The 17,633-nt window shown below is 48.1% G+C and overlaps 2 protein-coding genes across 3 annotated transcripts in view; one reads left to right on the top strand and one right to left on the bottom strand.

The window, feature by feature from the left end:
* Window positions 1–17,633, top strand: part of CORO1C (coronin 1C) — a 70,755-nt gene that overhangs the window by 21,495 nt on the left and 31,627 nt on the right. The window lies entirely within an intron of this gene.
* Window positions 13,443–14,300, bottom strand: LOC108178879 (small ribosomal subunit protein eS6). Its single transcript, XM_017350465.3, is given in 1 exon segment — window positions 13,443–14,300. A coding segment is annotated over 1 exon segment (750 nt). The 5' UTR covers window positions 14,245–14,300; the 3' UTR covers window positions 13,443–13,494.

Below are 17,633 nucleotides of genomic sequence, written 5' to 3'. Positions count from 1 at the left end.
TATTTACTTATTTTGCCACAGCTGCACGAGCTGCCTTGTCTCCAGCTCACAGGTCTTCAGCTCCCTGTGTAGGCTACCATGTTGATGAGAATAGCCTCTCCTTTGTGGAGTAGCCACACTTGTGATGTGGGACTACGGCACTTCCTCCTTGTTGTGGACCAGGGATGCCCATACCATGTTTCTGGTTGAGCTCACAGTGAACCTGCAGATCCTGCCTTAAAAGACAAGTGGGGAGGAGTTGGTTAGAATTATGCGCTCTCAGCTGGCGCCGCGGCTCAATAGGCTAATCCTCTGCTTGCAGCACCGGCACACCAGGTTCTAGTCCCGGTCGGGGCGCCGGATTCTGTCCCGGTTGCCCCTCTTCCAGTCCAGCTCTCTGCTGTGGCCCAGGAGTGCAGTGGAGGATGGCCCAAGTGCTTGGGCCCTGCACCCCATGGGAGACCAGGAGAAGCACCTGGCTCCTGGCTTTGGATCAGCACGATGCGCCAGCCACAGCAGCCATTGGGGAGGGTGAACCAACGGTAAAGAAAGACCTTTTTCTCTCTGTCTCTCTCTCTCACTGTCCACTCTGCCTGTCAAAAAAAAAAAAAAAAAAAGGATTATGCGCTCTCATCACTTGGATTGGGGAAGCCAACTGGATGGCTCCTGTCTTCTTCCCTAACTGCTTCCTCCTCTCCTCTCTTGACTGTTCATGTAACGACAATGGCTTCTTTCATTTCCTCAACTGCCTTGAAAGGCTTTGCTCTGGGCCCTGATGGAATGACTGTGACTGTGTCTCTGTCAACCTTTGGGCCACTATCTCTTCCTCTTTCCTTCTTACTCCTTTGGTGTAGCTGTGCGGTTCTTTCTTTAGGAGCTGTTATTTGGAATCTTCCATTGCTATGTCTGTGAACTGACTTCAACTTCACTTGGCAATCTTTTTACACGAGGGTTTTTGTGGAAGAATTCAGCCCTATAGACAATCAATTGAATGACTGTTTTATGAGTTATCCCAATGATGGTACGTTTGCCAGTGCCTTCTAGATGCATAGGGGAGAAAGTAATTCATTATATATAAAAGCTGCCTTAGGGCACTAGAACTTAACTTTCGAAGAATCTGGGTGACAAGGGCTCCGTTAGAGTGGTTCTGAAATCTTGGTTCAGTTCGGTTGCTAGTGTAAGTGCCTAATGCTGGTGCTTGGTGGTTTCTGAGTGTTTGGGAGTCAGTTCAGCTGTTAACTCTGATTTGCTCAGAGGAGATCTCCTTTTGGGTTCTCTTAGTTGCTTGGCCTAATGACTAGTGCCTCAGGCTGCATTTTCACATTGTATTGTAATTATTTTCTTATCCAAGCCGGATGATTATTTTTTTTAAAGATTTATTTATTTATTATTTGAAAGGCAGAGTTCCAGAGAGGCAGAGGCAGAGAGAGAGAGGGAGAGGTTCACTCCCCAAATGTCCGCAACGGCCAGAGCTGGGCTGATCCGAGGCTGGGAGCAAGAGCTTCTTCTGAGTCTGTCCCACGGGTGCAGGAGTCCAAGGACTTGGGCCATCTTCTACTGCTTTCCCAGGCCATGGCAGAGAGCTGGATCGGAAGTGGATCAGCCAGGACTCAAACTGTCACCCATATGGGATGCCGGCACTGCAGGCAGTGGTTTTACCCACTTTGCCACAGTGCTGGCCCCTGGATGATTATTTTTATGGTAGCCTTTTTTACAGGTTTTCCAAAATCTACCTTACTGTGTTGTGGTAGGCAGCCACAGAGGGGTTCCAGGGAGTCTTGTCTCCTGGTGTTGATGCTGTCGTGTGGTTCGTTTGTACGTCAAGTAGGACTGACCTGTGTGAGCACAGAGAGTGGCAGACTGACGGAGTGTGAGTTCTGAGCCTGGGTCATAACAGCCTACTGGCTTCTACTTTGTCTCTTTTGGAGCTGCCTTGTGAGAACACTCTAGCAGCTCTGTGGTGAGTTCCTGGGACCTCCTGCCAACAGCCAGAACCATGTAAATGTGCCATCCTGAACCTACTGGGACTCTACTGTAGCCCTGCTTAAACCTGCTGGAACTCTGGCTGACGGTCTTGACTCATGAGAGACCCTGGGCCAAAACCGCCCAGATAAGATGTTTTTGAACTCGTGATCCTCAGAAACTATGTGGGATAGTAGGTATTTACTGTTGTAAGTAGTTGGGTTTTAGAGTAACCTATTAAGCAGCAATTGTGAATTAGTACATGTATTCTCAGTCTATAGTACTTGACTTAAAATGTAATAAAAGTTTTTTTTTTTTAATTTATTTGAAAGAGTTACGGAGAGAGAAGGAAACACAGAGATTTTCCATCCTTTGGTTCACTCCCCAGATGACCACAGTGGCCAGAGCTGGGCCAGACCAAAGCCAGGAGCTTCATCTGGTTCTCCCACATGGGTGGAGGGGTCCAAGGACTTGGGCCGTCTTCTGGTGCTTTCCCAGGCCACAGCAGAGAGCGGGATTGGAAGAGGAGCAGCTGGGACTCAAGCCAGCACCCATGTGGGAAGCTGGCGTTGTAGGCAGTGGGTTAACCCGCTATGCTACAGTGCCAGCTGCGGTACTTGACTTTTAGGTCAGTTTACACAATGCATAAATAAGTAGTTGAAGATGACCTATCAGGTAGTTTTTTTTTTAAAAGATTTATTTATTTATTTATTTGAAAGGCACAGTTACGCGCGCACGCGCACAAACACACACACACCCACCCACACCCACCCACCCACACACACACACACAGATCTTCCATATGCTGGTTCACTCCCCAAATGGCTGCAGTGGCGAGGGCTGGTCCAGGCAGAAGCCAGGAGCAAAGAGCTCCATCCGGGTCTTCTGTATGGATGACAGGGCCCAAGTACTTGGGCTGTCTTCCGCTGCTTTCCTAGGTGCATTAGCAGGGAGCTGGATAAAAAATGGAGCAGCCAGGACTTGAACTGGCACCCTTACGGGATGTCAGTGCTACAGGTGGCAGCTTTACTTGCTGTGCCACAATGCTGGCCCCTATCAGACAGTTTTGAGCATTATTTTTCCACCTCGCCTTTAAACAAATCTAAATAAATACATTCGTTCTGAAATCCTCAATGAATAATTTTTAAATAATAATTTTTAAAGATTATTTATTTGAAAGTCAGAGTTAGAGAGTGAGGGAGAGAGGGAGGGAGGGAGGGAGGGGGAGAGAGAGAGGGGGAGATAACTTCCATCCACTGGTTCACTCCTCAAATGGCCAAGGTGGCTGGGTCTGGGCCAGGCCAAAGCCAGGAGTCAGGAGCTTCTTCCAGATCTCCCCCGTGGGTGCAAACACTTGGACCATCTTCCACTGCTTTCCCAGGTGCATTAGCAGGGAACATGAAATAGGGGAATGAAGTAGCCAGGTCTCGAACCAGTGCCCTAATGGGATGCTTTATCTGTTATACCACAGGGCCAGTCCTGAGGCAGTTTTTGTTCTTTATAATTGCCTGTGTACTGGGGCGGGTATTTGGCAAGTGGTTAAGTCGCTGATTGGGGCACCTGCAGCCTGTGCTTCCAATTCCAGTTTCCTGCTGCTGCGCACCCGGGGAAGCAGCAGGTAATGGCTCAAGTACTTGGGTCCCTGCCACCAGTGGAGACTTGGTTGAGTTCCAGGCTCCCAAGTTTGGCCTGACCCAGCCCCAATTTTTGCAGGCTTTTGGGAAGTGAACCAGAGGATGGAAGATCTCTGACTGTCTCAGTCTCTGTTTTTCAAATAAAAATAAATCTTATGATTACTTGTACTTTTTTGAAATACTTTATAACTAATTTATTACATATAGATTATTTTTAAGACGTATCATCAGTGTTAGTGCATATTTAAAGCTAATTGTTGCTTAAACTTTAGTTAAATTTAAAACAGTACTTTTTCAAAATCATATTCTTTCTTTCACATACTCACTTTTGAGACATTTGAGTGCCTGCTCTGTACCAGGACCTATGTTGGGTTCTTGGCTTAAAAGTGCTTTTGGGACAGCTGCCCTAGATCTTTCCAGTGGGGAGCTTGGTGTGTGCGTGAGTGATGTGACGTGGCAATGAGGAGATGAGCTCCATCCTGAGGTCTAAAGGCAAGGACGCGACCAGAGGAGCTTCTGTGTGAGTTCAGATTCCTCCTGTGTGAGGGTGCTAGAGATGAAGTAGCAGAGAAGCACAGCCGGTCCCCCATCCTGGGGAGCTGGAGGAGGGGCTCTGTTCCCAGAGGATGAGGGCACAACATTTCTCTTCCAGACCTGGGGCCTCTGGGGGTTTAGATGGACTTTTGTAGTACTGGAGAAATGGGATGTTTGATTGGAGCAGAAACAAATAGTTGATGCATTATGTCAACTAACATTGTGAGTTAAATGAAACCAAAGGATAGTTTTTTGGTGGAAAATCACATATTTCCTGGCTCTTTTCTCCGCTTTACTTCCAGTGTGAATGATGCAGGATTGGTATTTTCCTTAATTGTTACGTGGAAAAGAACCAGAATAAGGACTGTTGTACATTTTAGAGTCGTCATTATAGCCGGATCAAGATGGCACCTTTCCTTTGTTATCCTCAGGAAAGGCAGTGGCGTGTGTCATGTTCATAAAACGGAGACTTCACAGAACGTCAGATGGTAGTTGGAGGGGCCCCTCTGTAAGCAGCCTCTCAGCTTTGCACTTGGAAGGGTTCCTGTCCTTCTCTGTTCTACAGTTGCCGCAGCTGAAGCTCAGATGGAGCGATTGTCCCAAACTCTGGGGTCGTTTGTGGAGTAGAACTTGGGCCTGTGAGCCTTTGTTTGATTTGTACATGTATATTTTATTAACGTATTTTTCCTACTAACTGTGAAGGATTTTGGGGGTATAGAAACTGTGATCTAATTGATACTTAATCCTCTGCATTCTTTTTCTGGGTTGAAAGCTTCATACTAAAACCAGTAGCCCGTCACAGCTTTGATTCCCTTAGCTTGGGGAATTGTCTGAAGGCTTGGGAAGCACTTGGTCTGCACCCTGCTTGAGAGGGAGCTGGGGCAGAGACAGAGCCGCGGCAGCTCGCATTCACGGAGGCTCCCTGCGAGTGCCGGGCGCCGGGCGCCTTGCTGCCAAGGGCCTTCTTTCATGGACGAGTTCAAAGCGAGTGGCAGTCTCCTGATGGTGCTGTTCTGTGTGATCTGTGCTCACTGCCAGCACCTGCTGGATCTGCATTGGCTGCATTGCCGCCTCACTGAGACTGCTGACAGGCGCTTTCCACTGCTGCAAATAGCGGTGCTCTGTGTAGGACAGGGGTGGCCGTGGCGGGAGTCCGTTGCACAGATGTGGACGTTTGGCACTTGGTAGCTTTGGTGTTGTGGGCAGGGGCAGAGGACTTTCTCAGTGCTGGTGTCCTGTGTGGTGTGGGATGCCAGTTCTCTGCCTCCTAAAATAGATTCTATCTGATGCACAGAGCACCTCAAACTGTCAAGTGTCTGGGCCCTGAAAGGCTGGGAGATGGACTGGGGGGGGGGGTGCAGTGGGGAGGGCGCCAGCTGAGAACAATGGCTGCCAGCCACAGGAGCACTGCACGGCCTCATTACCACATGAAGTGCCACAGCAGGCCTTTTCATCTTTCCCTGGTGCCTGGGGAAGGGGGAGGGGACACACCCTATTCACCCCCAGTTAACAATGGCGCACAGAGTCCTGGCAGGAGAAACCTCACAATGTACCCTGGGGCTATTTTTGATGACAGTGAGTGGCTGTGACTCACAGGGAGTGTGCCCCGGCAGATGACGGCTCGGCTCACCGTGCTCTCCCCCCTCCCCCTGGAGATGAGCAGGCGGCCTGTCCCTTTGTGCTCCTGCTGCTGCAGTTCACTGATATGTCCACAGCAGCCGGCCCGCAGGCCTGACGGGGCTGACAGTGGTTTTTACCATATATGGCCATCAGAGCTCTGTGGCTGTCAGCCGGCCAGGATAATTTCCTTCCTTTGCTTTGATTGGCTGCACAGCGGCTCAAGAGAATGGTGGGATCTGGGAGTGTGTGGTGAAGAGAAGCCACCGAGTCAAGTGCAAAGAACGCTTAACTCTTTCCTGGGTCTCTGAGTGCAGAGTCCAGGCTGAGCTTGTGGGCAGCCTGCAGGCAAGTGCTGCTGGGACAAGCCCGCAGGCACTCGGACGGGGTGATGCCTCTGAGGAAGTGGCTGTCAGGCCAGGAAGGGCTCAGAGAACAGGTCACTCCGAAAGAGACCTCAGGTGTAGTGGGCATATTTCTGCCGCCGTGGTTTGTCCAGAAAGCCCCCTTGTAACCATGCGTAGCAAAGACTGTGCTGCTGCCCAGTCCAGTGCCTGTGCTGATTGGGGCCGAGACCTGAATGCGTCCAGGGAAGGCTGAGCCGGCTCCCTGGAGCACGTGCCTGTCTTCTCCGAGCAGCAGGGACTTGGGTTTCATTTCTGGCTGAGCTTTTAAGTGAGGAGTAACTGATACAGGCTACTGAATTGGGTCTACTACACTACAGTCCTCATGTTTGGTTACAGCTGCTGAAGAGCTGAGCTGCAGGCCACAGAGCCCAAGGCATTCACCTAAAAAAAAGGTGGTTGTGTTTTTCTGCTTCTTATCCCCACTGGAGGGAAGGTGGACTTTGGCTCTGAGGCTGGGTAAGCCAGTTCAGAGCTGTGGTCGTAAGGGGTGGCCCTGGAGCTCACGCTCATTCACAGAGGGTCCCTGTGAAGAATTTTCCGGTGCCATTTGTTCACTGGGAGAAATTGGACAACCAACTGCTCAATTCTCTGATCTGACCTTGAGTGCTTTAATTTCCTACTTTGCACTTCCATCTGCAATTCTTTTGCTCCTCAGCTTTTCCGTTCAAGCTGAGTTTTGTTTTGACCAGGTTCTGCCTCATCTGGGTTCCTGGTTTTTGTTCTCAGCACAGAGCATCACATGGAATCACTTGCCTGCAATGCTGAGCAGTAAGTCTTAGGTTTTCACTTGATAGATTTTTTGTTAAGTCAGGAAGTTAGGAAATACGGTGTCTTTTGGTTGCTAGTGCCTATTTAGGCATGGTTGAGTAGGAAATATTTTTTCCGCTTGTTAACTTTCTGATAATATTCATAGTTTTACAGGAACTCTCCCCACCCAGGTTCTTGATTGATTGAATAAATATGGTCTCTTCAGTGTTAAACCTAGTTTTCAGAGAAGACCTGTGGTACCAAAATTATTTGGGTGGCATTGTCACTTCTGCCCATACAAATTGCCTTTAATTTTTAAAGATTTATTTATTTGAAAACATTAGAAGAGAGGGAGAGAGAGAGAGAAAGAGAGAGAGGTGTCTTCTGTCCGCTGTTTCACTCCCCAGTTAGCCACAATGGCCAGAGCTGTGCCAAGGAAGTGGAGCAGCCAGGACTCGAACCAGTGCCCATATGGGATGCTGGCACCACAGGCAGTGGCTTTACCCACCTAGCCACAGCACCCCCCCCCCCCATAAGATTTATTTCCTGGGGCTGACACTGTGGCGTGGTGGGTAAAGCCGCCGCCTGCAGTGCAGGCATCCCATATGGGTGCTGATTCGGATCCTGGCTGTTCCACTTCTCCTTTTTTTTTTTTTTTTTTTTTTTTTTTTTTGACAGGCAGAGTGGACAGTGAGAGAGAGAGACAGAGAGAAAGGTCTTCCTTTTGCCATTGGTTCACCCTCCAGTTGCCGCTGCGGCCGGCGCGCTGCAGCTGGCGCATCACGCTGATCTGAAGCCAGGAGCCAGGTGCTTCTCCATCCTCCACTGCACTCCCGGGCCACAGCAGAGAGCTGGCCTGGAAGAGGGGCAACCGGGACAGAATCCGGGGTGCTGGCCCCGCAGGCGGAGGATTAGCCTAGTGAGCCGCGGCACCGGCCTGGCTGCTCCACTTCTGATCCAGCTCCCTGTTTGTGGCCTGGGAAAGCAGTGGAAGATGCCCAAGTGCTTGGGCCCCTGCACCTACCTGGGGGAACCAGAAGAAGAAGCTCTTGGCTCCTGGCTTCAGATCAGCCCAGCTCCAGCTGTTGTAGCCATATCCAGAGTGAACCAGCTGATGGAAGACCTTTCTCTCTCTCTGTGACTCTGCCTTTCAAATAAAATAAATGAATCTTTTAAAAAAAGATTCATTTCCTTTATCTGAAAGGCAGAGTCACAGAGAGGGAGGGACACAGAAAGATCTTTTGTCTTCTGGTTCGCTCCACAAATAGCTGCAATGACTGGTGCTGGAGGTGTACCAGGTCAAAGCCGGGAGCCAGGAGCTTCTTGTGGGTCTCCCATGTGAGTGCAGGGGCGCAAGCACTTGGGCCATCTGCTGCTGCTTTCCCAGGTGCGTTAGCAGGGAGCTGGAGTGGAAGTGGAGCATCCAGGACTGAACTGAAGCCAACACTGCAGGCTGCTGCTTTACCCGCCAGCCCTGGACTGTTCTTACTACTCACAGACAGATGAGGTCTCTGCGGGACGACACTGCCTCTCCCTGGCAGATTTAGGGGCCCCCCTGCCTTATCTCACAGGGTCACTCAGCGTGTACATTTTATTCTGGAATACCTCCTCAAACTCAAGGTTGGTGTTTCTGGTGTCCTTACAGTAAAACCTTGGTATATCTTATTCCTGCACCATGAACTGTCACTCTCAGTGAGCAGCCTGTCACTAAGTCATATAATATGGTGTTTTTCTGGTCTACTGCTGCGTCCCGTCTTGTTATCCAGGCCACACTCCCCGTCCTGAGACCACAAGCTCTATAGCTCCTCCCTGTGGAGCAGCAGGGGCTCAAGAGCTTCCTACGGAACATGTCTATCATAAATAATCCTGTCATAAGAAAAAGGAAGTTGGAAAAAAGGGGAAACCCACTTCAATAGATATCCTTTCTGACTGCTTTGAACTCTGCACAGTGTGAATGGAGCCCTTATGCTTGGGCTGAAAACTCTCCTCTGCTCCTGAGCGCGTGTTTGACTTTTGATTCTCTTCGCTGGGAGTTCAGGAGTTCTTGGTACATTGCCTCAAAGCCAGAAATGAGTATTTATTAAGAAAATTTGCACACTTGCATTGATTTTGATACTAGTTTAAAATTTGGATAAATACAAAGTAGAGGTGAGCAAATCTTTATCTGTTGTCAGGCAACATAAATGTCTTCCCTTACCCTCCCCCGGGTGGGGTGGGACTGCTTGGGCCCCTCCTCTGAGGGTGGTGTGACCAGTCTGGATCCCAGACGCGGCTGACTGCAGATTGGAACTGGAAAAGTACTGGGAAGTGAGACAGCTGCCTGTGCGGGATTAGATAAGGGAGACAGTGTGGAAAGTGGCCTGGATTCAGCACTCTCTAGAAAGGTTGGGGTGTATGATGTGCTCCAGAATGTGGACTAGAAGGAAATTGTTTGTGGAATACTTTGAGCTTCTTAAGAGAGAAGGTTTGATCTGACTGATCCTTGTCACTTTTGTTACCATGGGAGTTTATTCACTTTGTGAAAACATGTTATTGTGAGAACTTGAAAGTGTACCACTATGAGACTTAAACAAAATGTTACCTGTCTCTGCTCTTTCTTTTTTTAAAGATTTATTTTGTGTTTGTTTGAAAGGCAAAGTTACATACAGAGAAGGAGAGATAAAGAGAATCTTCCATCCACTGGCTCACTCCCCAGATGGCTGTAGCAGCTGGGGCCAAGCCAGGATGAAGCCAGGAGCCAGGAGCTTCTTCTGGGTCTCCCACATGGGTGCAGGGGTCCAAGCATTTGGGCCGTCCTCTGCTGCTTTCCCAGGCACATTAGCAGGGAGGTGGATCGGAAGTGGAGTAGCCAGGTCTCAAACTACGGCCCATATGTGATGCTGTCATTGCAGGCGGCAGCTATACCCTCTAGGCCATTGCGCCAGCCCTGTTTCCACTTTGGAAGGAACCCTCCTTAGAACCATTTGGTTGGGCCAGTGCTGTGGCGTAGCGGGTAAAGCTTCTGCCTACAGTGCCAGCATCCCATATGGACTCTGGTTTGAGTCCCGGCTGCTCCACTTCTGATCCAGTTCTCTGCTATGGCCTGGGAAAGCAGTGTAAGCTGCACCCATGTGGGAGACCCAGAAGAAACTCCTGGCTCCTGGCTTCAGATCAGCTCAGCTCCGGCTGTAGCGGTCACTTGGGGAGTGAACCTGCTGATGGAAGACCTCTCTCTCTCTCTCTCTCTCTTTGCCTCTGCCTCTCTGTAACTCTGCCTTTCAAATAAATACATAAATATTAAAAAAATTTTTTTTCTGTGTGATATATAGGACATTCTGGAAGCATCTGAGTGCTGAATTTTGAGAGTTTGGGAAAGTAAAAGTGTATGTAGGTACATATGTAATACGCCATTCTCTCCCTGAAAAACACCCCAGGAATGGACATTTGGCCTAGTGATTAAGCCTCTGGTTAGGATTCCTGTGTTTCACTTTGGAGTGCCTGGCTGCAGTTTCTGGCTCTGGTTCCTGACTCTAACTTCCTGCTAATACAGACACTGAAAGGCAATGGTAGTGGCTCAAGTAGTTCGAGTTCCTGCCATTCATGCGGGAGACCTGTCGGAGAGTGAGCTAGCTGATGGGAGCTTTTCTGTGTCGCCCTGCCTCTCAAATAAGTCAAAATGTAAAAACCAAACCAAACACACCACAGAGTGGAACTGCTGTGTTGAAAGGTATCTGTGAGAAATTCAACATGTTTGTCTGTGTACATTTCAAACTTTGATTGCATAGTACTGCCCTCAGCGTGTTGAGTGAGTGCACTTTTTAAAATATGGATTCCTTTTTCTAATAAGGTATGAGACAAGTAAGTAAGATGCACTTATCAGTGGCAGCCCTGTGGCTTTCTTTTCTTTTCTTTTCTTTTCTTTTCTTTTCTTTTCTTTTCTTTCTTTCTTTCTTTCTTTCTTTCTTTCTTTTTTTTTTTTTTTTTTGTGACAGGCAGAGTGGACAGTGAGAGAGAGAGAGAGCGAGCGAGAAAGGTCTTTGTTTTTCCGTTGGTTCAGCCCCCAGTGGCCGCTGTGGCCGGCGCGCTGCACTGATCCGAAACCAGGAGCCAGGTGCTTCCCTGGTCTCCCATGCAGGTGCAGGGAGCAAGCACCTGGGCCATCCTCCACTGCACTCCCTGGCCACAGCAGAGAGCTGGCCTGGAAGAGGGGCAACCGGGACAGAATCTGGCACCCCGACCGGGACTAGAACCCGGTGTGCCGGCGCCACAAGGCGGAGGATTAGCCTATTGAGCCATGGCGCCAGCCAGCCCTATGGCTTTCCATTGAAAATTGGTGGGAAATATCTTTACAACTAGAAATATCATTTCTTGAGAATTACTGAATTTTGTGTGCCCAAAGAGGATGTCTTTGTAAAGTTAGAAGCATTGCTTTCTGGAGCAGTTAAAGCTGTGTATTCACTAGTGCTGCCGTGTTGACCCCTCCCCAGTGCTACCTCGCCTTTTCCCCCAGTCCCCACTGGAGGAGAATGTTACCCAACTGGTCTTGAGGAGCTCTGCTGGGATTTTTGGCTGCTTTGAAATTTTTAAGGACTTTCCCAAACCCAAAGCAAATGCTAATACTAGTATCTAGGGTGTTTTCTAAAGCAGTTAGGGTTGCTGGCTGGAACAGACTCAGAACCCATTGCCTTCAGCTCTGGCCAGCCACGTGGAAATTGTGCTGTTACACCTCTCCTGTGCCAGCAGTACACACACTCCAGAGGCCAAGTTTTCCCCTGGGTTCATGTTGCTTGGCTCTGGTGCTGGCCACTGGATCTTTCAGATAGTAGTGTCTGTAAGCCAGCGTCCTGACCTATTTCACCCAGGTCCCATGAGTTTATGAACTGGGCCCTGGGCCAGTGCGTTTTGGAATCTTGTGTTGGTCATTTTCACCACTTGCTGAGTTTTAGGTTGAGAGGTGCAGTAAAAGCTATCATATGACATGTGATCAGTGAGTAATCAGCGAATCAACAAAAATGACTGTGAAAGTCTGAGTGGCTGTTTATTACCTTCCCAGCTAAACCTCCAGTTCTGTGCAGAAGGAGAGGTAACGCTCCTGGTGATGCAGCTGAGGTGCCCAATCCTCTCTGAAACAGTGGGCCCGTTGGCCAGCCAAAACGAAGCTATGCTACTAAATGCCTTTGAAAATTAATGGGGGGTTTTAAGATAAAATAAATCACTTTTTAGACAAAAAAGATATCTGAAAGCTGGCATTATATTCTCATAAACTTTCCTTGCATTGTCAGCATTCATTTACATTTGCTGCTTAGAGATGCAGGTGAACTGTGCTGTCACCGTGACGTGTGGTAGACGTCTTTCTGAATGGCCTTTCACCATGGAGTGAATTAGACATGGATTCCTCAGTTTATTCACTGAATGATAAATGAGTATGTGTCATGGAGATGAATGGAAACCACGTTCTCATTAGATCTAGTGCACAATGCCTTTCAGAATGCTGTCTCCTCTCTTGACCTTATAAGGCCGATGTTAGTATGGTTTTCTTCCGTCTCCATGTGCTTGAGCTCAGCTCTCGACAGTATATAGTGCCCAGCTCCACATCTTAAATCATCCGTGCTTGGTGGAATGTGTTGTTGGGTTTTTATTTTGGTGATTTTGCTGTGGATAAGAAGCTGTTCCGAGGTACAGCCCTTGAAAGCAGGACAGCTGACACCCAACGGTGTATTTGTCAAATGATCAGTGTCCACTCAAAAGCCATTTTCCCCTCTGACTTTCTCCTCACTTTTGTTCCTTTATCACAGTCAGAGACGTGCTCAGTTCCCTTTCTTCCGTGCTGCAGTACGAAGCCACTGTGATTTGCTGTAAGATTTTATGGTGACGTCACCACCAGAGGAAGCAGCTGCTCGCACAGGGTCATTTTTTCACTAACGCTGTGTTGGATGGCCAGCTGCCAAGAGTTTCCACAATGCTCTTGTGCCTTTTTCACAGCCCCTGGCGTGGTGGGAATTTTCTCTCCCTATCCATATCTAGTGCAGATGCTCAATGATGTTTTAGAGCTCCGATTCTTGACTTCTTGTGCCTCAATTTCTCTGTTTAGAAAACGGGAGTAATAAAGTTCTTGTTTCATAGAGAGTTGTGACAACACAGATAAATGTCTTCCGACAGCTCCTGGCATGTAATATAAGTACTCCGAGGGGCCGGCGCTGTGGCGCAGGGGGGTAAAGCCCCGGCTTGCAGTGCCTGCATCCCATATGGGCGCCAGTTTGAGTCCTGGCTGTTCCACATTCTATCCAGCTCTCTGCTATGGCCCAGGAAAGCAATGAAAGATGGCCCAAGTCTTTAGGCCCCTGCCACCCACGTGGGAGATCCAGAAGAAGCTCCTGGCTCCTGGCTTCGGATCAGCTCAGCTCCGGCTGTAGCGGTCACTTGGGGAGTGAACCAGCGGATGGAAGACTTTTCTCTCTCTGACTCTACCTTTCTAACTCTGCCTTTCAAGTAAATAAAATAAATCTTAAAAAAAAAAAGTACTCTGAAAGTGTTAGCTCTTGTTATTGCTGTTTTGATAGAAAGGATAGAACTGGGTTGCCCCTTTTTTTTTTTTTTTTTGAAACACAATCTTATTTATTTGTCGTTATTAAACCTTATTTTTGACTGGACTCAGATTTAGAAGTAGACGCTCTCAGAGAAGACAGCCTACGTCTCTTGGCAATCTGTTCCTGGCGTTTTTCTTTGGCCTCCTTCATTCTCTTGGCCAAGAGTTTAGCATATTCTGCAGCCTCCTCCTTGTTCTTCTTAGTACGCTGTTTCTTCAGAGCAATTCGCCGGCGTTTGTGTTGCAGGACACGTGGAGTAACCAGACGCTGAATCTTGGGTGCTTTGGTCCTAGGTTTCTTACCTTCTTTGTTTAAGGGCTTTCTTACAACATACTGGCGTACATCATCTTCTTTAGAAAGATTGAAAAGTTTACGAATTCTGCTGGCTCTTTTAGGACCCAGGCGACGAGGCACCGTGGTATCAGTCAATCCAGGAATATCTTTCTCTCCTTTCTTTACAATAACCAAGTTGAGAACACTCAAATTGGCATCGACAATGCAGCCCCGAACTGATTTGCGCTTTCTTTCTCCAGTTCTCCTTGGTCTGTAACAGGAATGCCCCTTACTCAGCAGCAGGCGGACCCGCCCATGGGTCAAGACACCTTGCTTCATGGGAAAACCTTATTTATCATTCCCACCACTGATCCGGACCACATAACCCTTCCATTCTTCACCCAGAGCGTCGGCAGCAACTTCTGTGGCCATACGCTTCTCATAGAAAGTACGAAGTTTACGTTCATCGTCCACTTCGATGAGTTTCTGGCAGCCAGTGGCTGGGAAGGAGATATTCAGCTTCATTTTGAAGCAGCTGACCGCCTCGGAGGCGCCAGGGGAAAGAGCTGGGTTGCCCTTTTAATGACATTCAGGTTCCTGGGAAAATGATGTACTGAAGTGCTTTACATGGTAGAATTGTCTGGGCTAAGGTGGAAACACAGAAGTGTTCTTTATGATTCTCAAACATCTTACTCAACTAAAGAATACCAGTGAACGGCCATTAACTTTTAGCTAGGGTTGTTTAGCTTTGACTTGGAAAAAAAAGTCATTTAGTAAGCTTGTTAGTGTGTAATTAAGAACAACTAGTCCTAGTACTTCCAGATTCCCCTCAAAATTGCTTTGTATCTGAGCAAAAACTCTTAGCTCAGACGGAAAAAACCCATTTGTTGTTGTCCAAAGTTCAGAGTTCAGCATGACCCTTTGCCATCCAGGCTGCCAGATGTGGCTTTCTGGAGAGAGCCTAAGAATGCAGAGACCCTGAGATGAAAGCCAGTTTGGTTAGGAGCACTTGTTTTCCTGGAAGCGAAATACTTTTAAAGGTAATGTCAGTAGACAATTCATTGGTGCGTTTCTCTTCTTTTTTTTTTTTAATTTATTTATTTTTATTTTTATTTATTTTTTGACAGGCAGAGTGGACAGTGAGAGAGACAGAGAGAAAGGTCTTCCTTTGCCGTTGGTTCACCTCCGATGGCCGTCGCGGCCGGCGCGCTGTGGCCGGCGCACCGCGCTGATCCGATGGCAGGAGCCAGGTGCTTCTCCTGGTCTCCCATGGGGTGCAGGGCCCAAGGACCTGGGCCATCCTCCACTGCCTTCCCTGGCCACAGCAGAGAGCTGGCCTGGAAGAGGGGCAACCGGGACAGAATCTGGCGCCCCAACCGGGACTAGAAACCGGTGTGCCAGCGCCGTAAGGCGGAGGATTAGCCTAGTGAGCCACGGCGCCGGCCCGTTTCTCTTCTTTATTATATAGTTACCCCTTTTTTCAAAATAAGCATATCAAATAATAGGGCACCCATATCTCACAAGATTAAACAGAGGTTGTTAACATTTTGCCATGTTTGTTTCATATCCCTGTTTTGAAAAAAAGTAAAGCATAACAGACGTACCTAAAAGAGCACGTCCCCTTTTCCTTCCCTAAGGGTCCTCAAATATGTGTCATATTTTTATGATGTGTGTATCTTTTACATTTTTATTCTGTGTCAAGCTTTTATGAGATATGTATTCCTATACTGAGGGCTGTGCAACTGCATTTGCTTTTGCCACTGTTTCCAACAATGCTGCAGTATTCTTCCTGTGCAAATATGGGAGCATTTCTCTCGTGCAGAGCACCCAGAAGTGGTGCTGCTGGGGTCCACACCCTCACCTCTGCCTGCTACCAAATTGCCCTCACAGGAAGTTGTAACGAGCTTGTCTCCTGTAAGCAGCTGGCGTGAGTTCCTCCGCCTGACACCTTTGCCAGCGCGTATGTTTAATTGCCCAGTGAGATTTGTGTCTTTTTCTACATCTGTTGGATTCTTAGATCTCTTTCTTGCAAATAAATTCTTGGCTCATGTCCTATGGCCACTATTCTGTCAGGTTTTTTGTTGGCTTTGTTGGGTATGTTTGGTGCATGTATCTTCTCACAGTTTGTAACTTGCCTTTTCATTTTGCTTATGTTTTTAGAGAGCAACTCACATTGGTGAATTTGATTTACCTTTTTTTCTTTTTTAAGAGGAGTTTGCATCAATATTTGTAAACCTTATGAGCTTAAAATTTTCTCTCAAACTCCTTTTTATCAGGGTAATAATTTTTTTCTAAATATTTATTTTATTTATTTGAAAGGCTGAGTTACAGAGAAAGAGGGAAAGACAACAGGGAGGTCTTCCATCTGCTGGTTCAGTCCCCAAATAAATGGCTGGGGCTGGGCCAAGCCAAAGTCAGGAGCCAGGAGCTTCTTCTGGGTCTCCCATGTGGGTGCAGGGGCCCAAGCAATTGAACCATCATCCACTGCTTTCCCAGGCGCATTAGCAGGAAGCTGAATCAGAAGCCGGCGCCGCGGCTCACTTGGCTAATCTTCCGCCTGCGGCACCGGCACCCTGGGTTCTAGTCCCAGTTGGAATGCCAGATTCTGTCCCGGTTGCTCCTCTTCCAGTCCAGCTCTCTGCTGTGGCCCAGGAGTGCAGTGGAGGATGGCCCAAGTGCTTGGGCCCTGCACCCACATGGGAGACCAGGAGAAGCACCTGGCTCCTGGCCTTGGATCGGCATAGTGCCAGCCGTAGCGGCCATTTGGGAGGTGAACCAACAGAAAAGGAAGACCTTTCTCTCTCTCTCTCTCTCTCTGTCTAACTCTGCCTGTCCAAAAAAAAAAAAAAAAAAAAAAAGTAGAAGCAAGGGGTAGGGCCAGCACTGTGGCTTAGCGTGTAAAGCCACCACCTGCAGCACTGGCATCCCACATGGGCACCATTCTGGTCCCGGCTGCTCCACTTCCGATCCAGCTCTCTGTTATGGCCTGGAAAAGCAATGGAGGATGGACCAAGTGCTTGGGCCTCTGCACCCGCATGGGAGAACCGGAAGAAGGTCCTGGTTCCTGACTCCGATCGGCACAGCTCTGGCTGTTGCGGCCAGTTGGGGAATGAACCAGCGGATGGAAGACCTCTCCCTCTCCCTCTCCCTCTCCCTCTCCCTCTCCCTCTCCCTCTCCCTCTCCCTCTCCCTCCCCCTCCCCCTCCCCCTCCCCCTCTCCCTCTCCCTCTCCCTCTCATCTCTCTCTGTGTAACTCTGACTTTCAAATAAATAAATAAGTTAAGGAAAAAAAAAAAAAGCTTGAGGTAGAGGCTGCCTTTTTTTTTTTTTTTTTTTTTTTTTTTTTTTTTTTTTTTGGTGGAATAGCAGGTTAAGCTGTTGCCTGCAATACCAGTGTTCCATATAGATGCCTGTTCATATCTGGGCTGCTCCATTTCTGATCCAGCTCCCTGCTAATGGCCTGAGAAAAGCAATAGAAGATGGCCCAAGTGTTTGGGTCCCTACCACCAATGTGGGAGGCCCAGATGAAGCTCCTGGCTCCTGACTTTGGCCTGGCCCGGCGCTAGCCATTGTGGTTATCTGGGGAGTGAACCAGCAGATGGAAGATCTCTCTATCTCTCCCTCTCTCTGTAACTCTGACTTTCAGAATAAATAATTCTTTTTTTTTTTTTTTTAAAGAATCATAGAAAAACCAAGACTCAAATGAGGGACTCTGATGTGTGTTGTGGATTTCCCAAGTGGCAGCTTAACCCGCTCTGCCTCATTGCCCACTCCTGTATCCTGTACATTCTGATGTCATGTATTTATTGTTCACTTTTAACTTTTATGTTATCCATTGTGATTTTTTTCAGTCTGAGTTACTTAATTTTAAAACTTTAGAATGTTTGGGAATTTGGGATTTATATCTTTCTGTT

This window comes from Oryctolagus cuniculus, chromosome 21 (assembly GCF_964237555.1).
Source record: "Oryctolagus cuniculus chromosome 21, mOryCun1.1, whole genome shotgun sequence".
Lineage (NCBI taxonomy): Eukaryota > Metazoa > Chordata > Mammalia > Lagomorpha > Leporidae > Oryctolagus > Oryctolagus cuniculus.
This window is presented reverse-complemented; position numbering and strand designations above follow the sequence as displayed.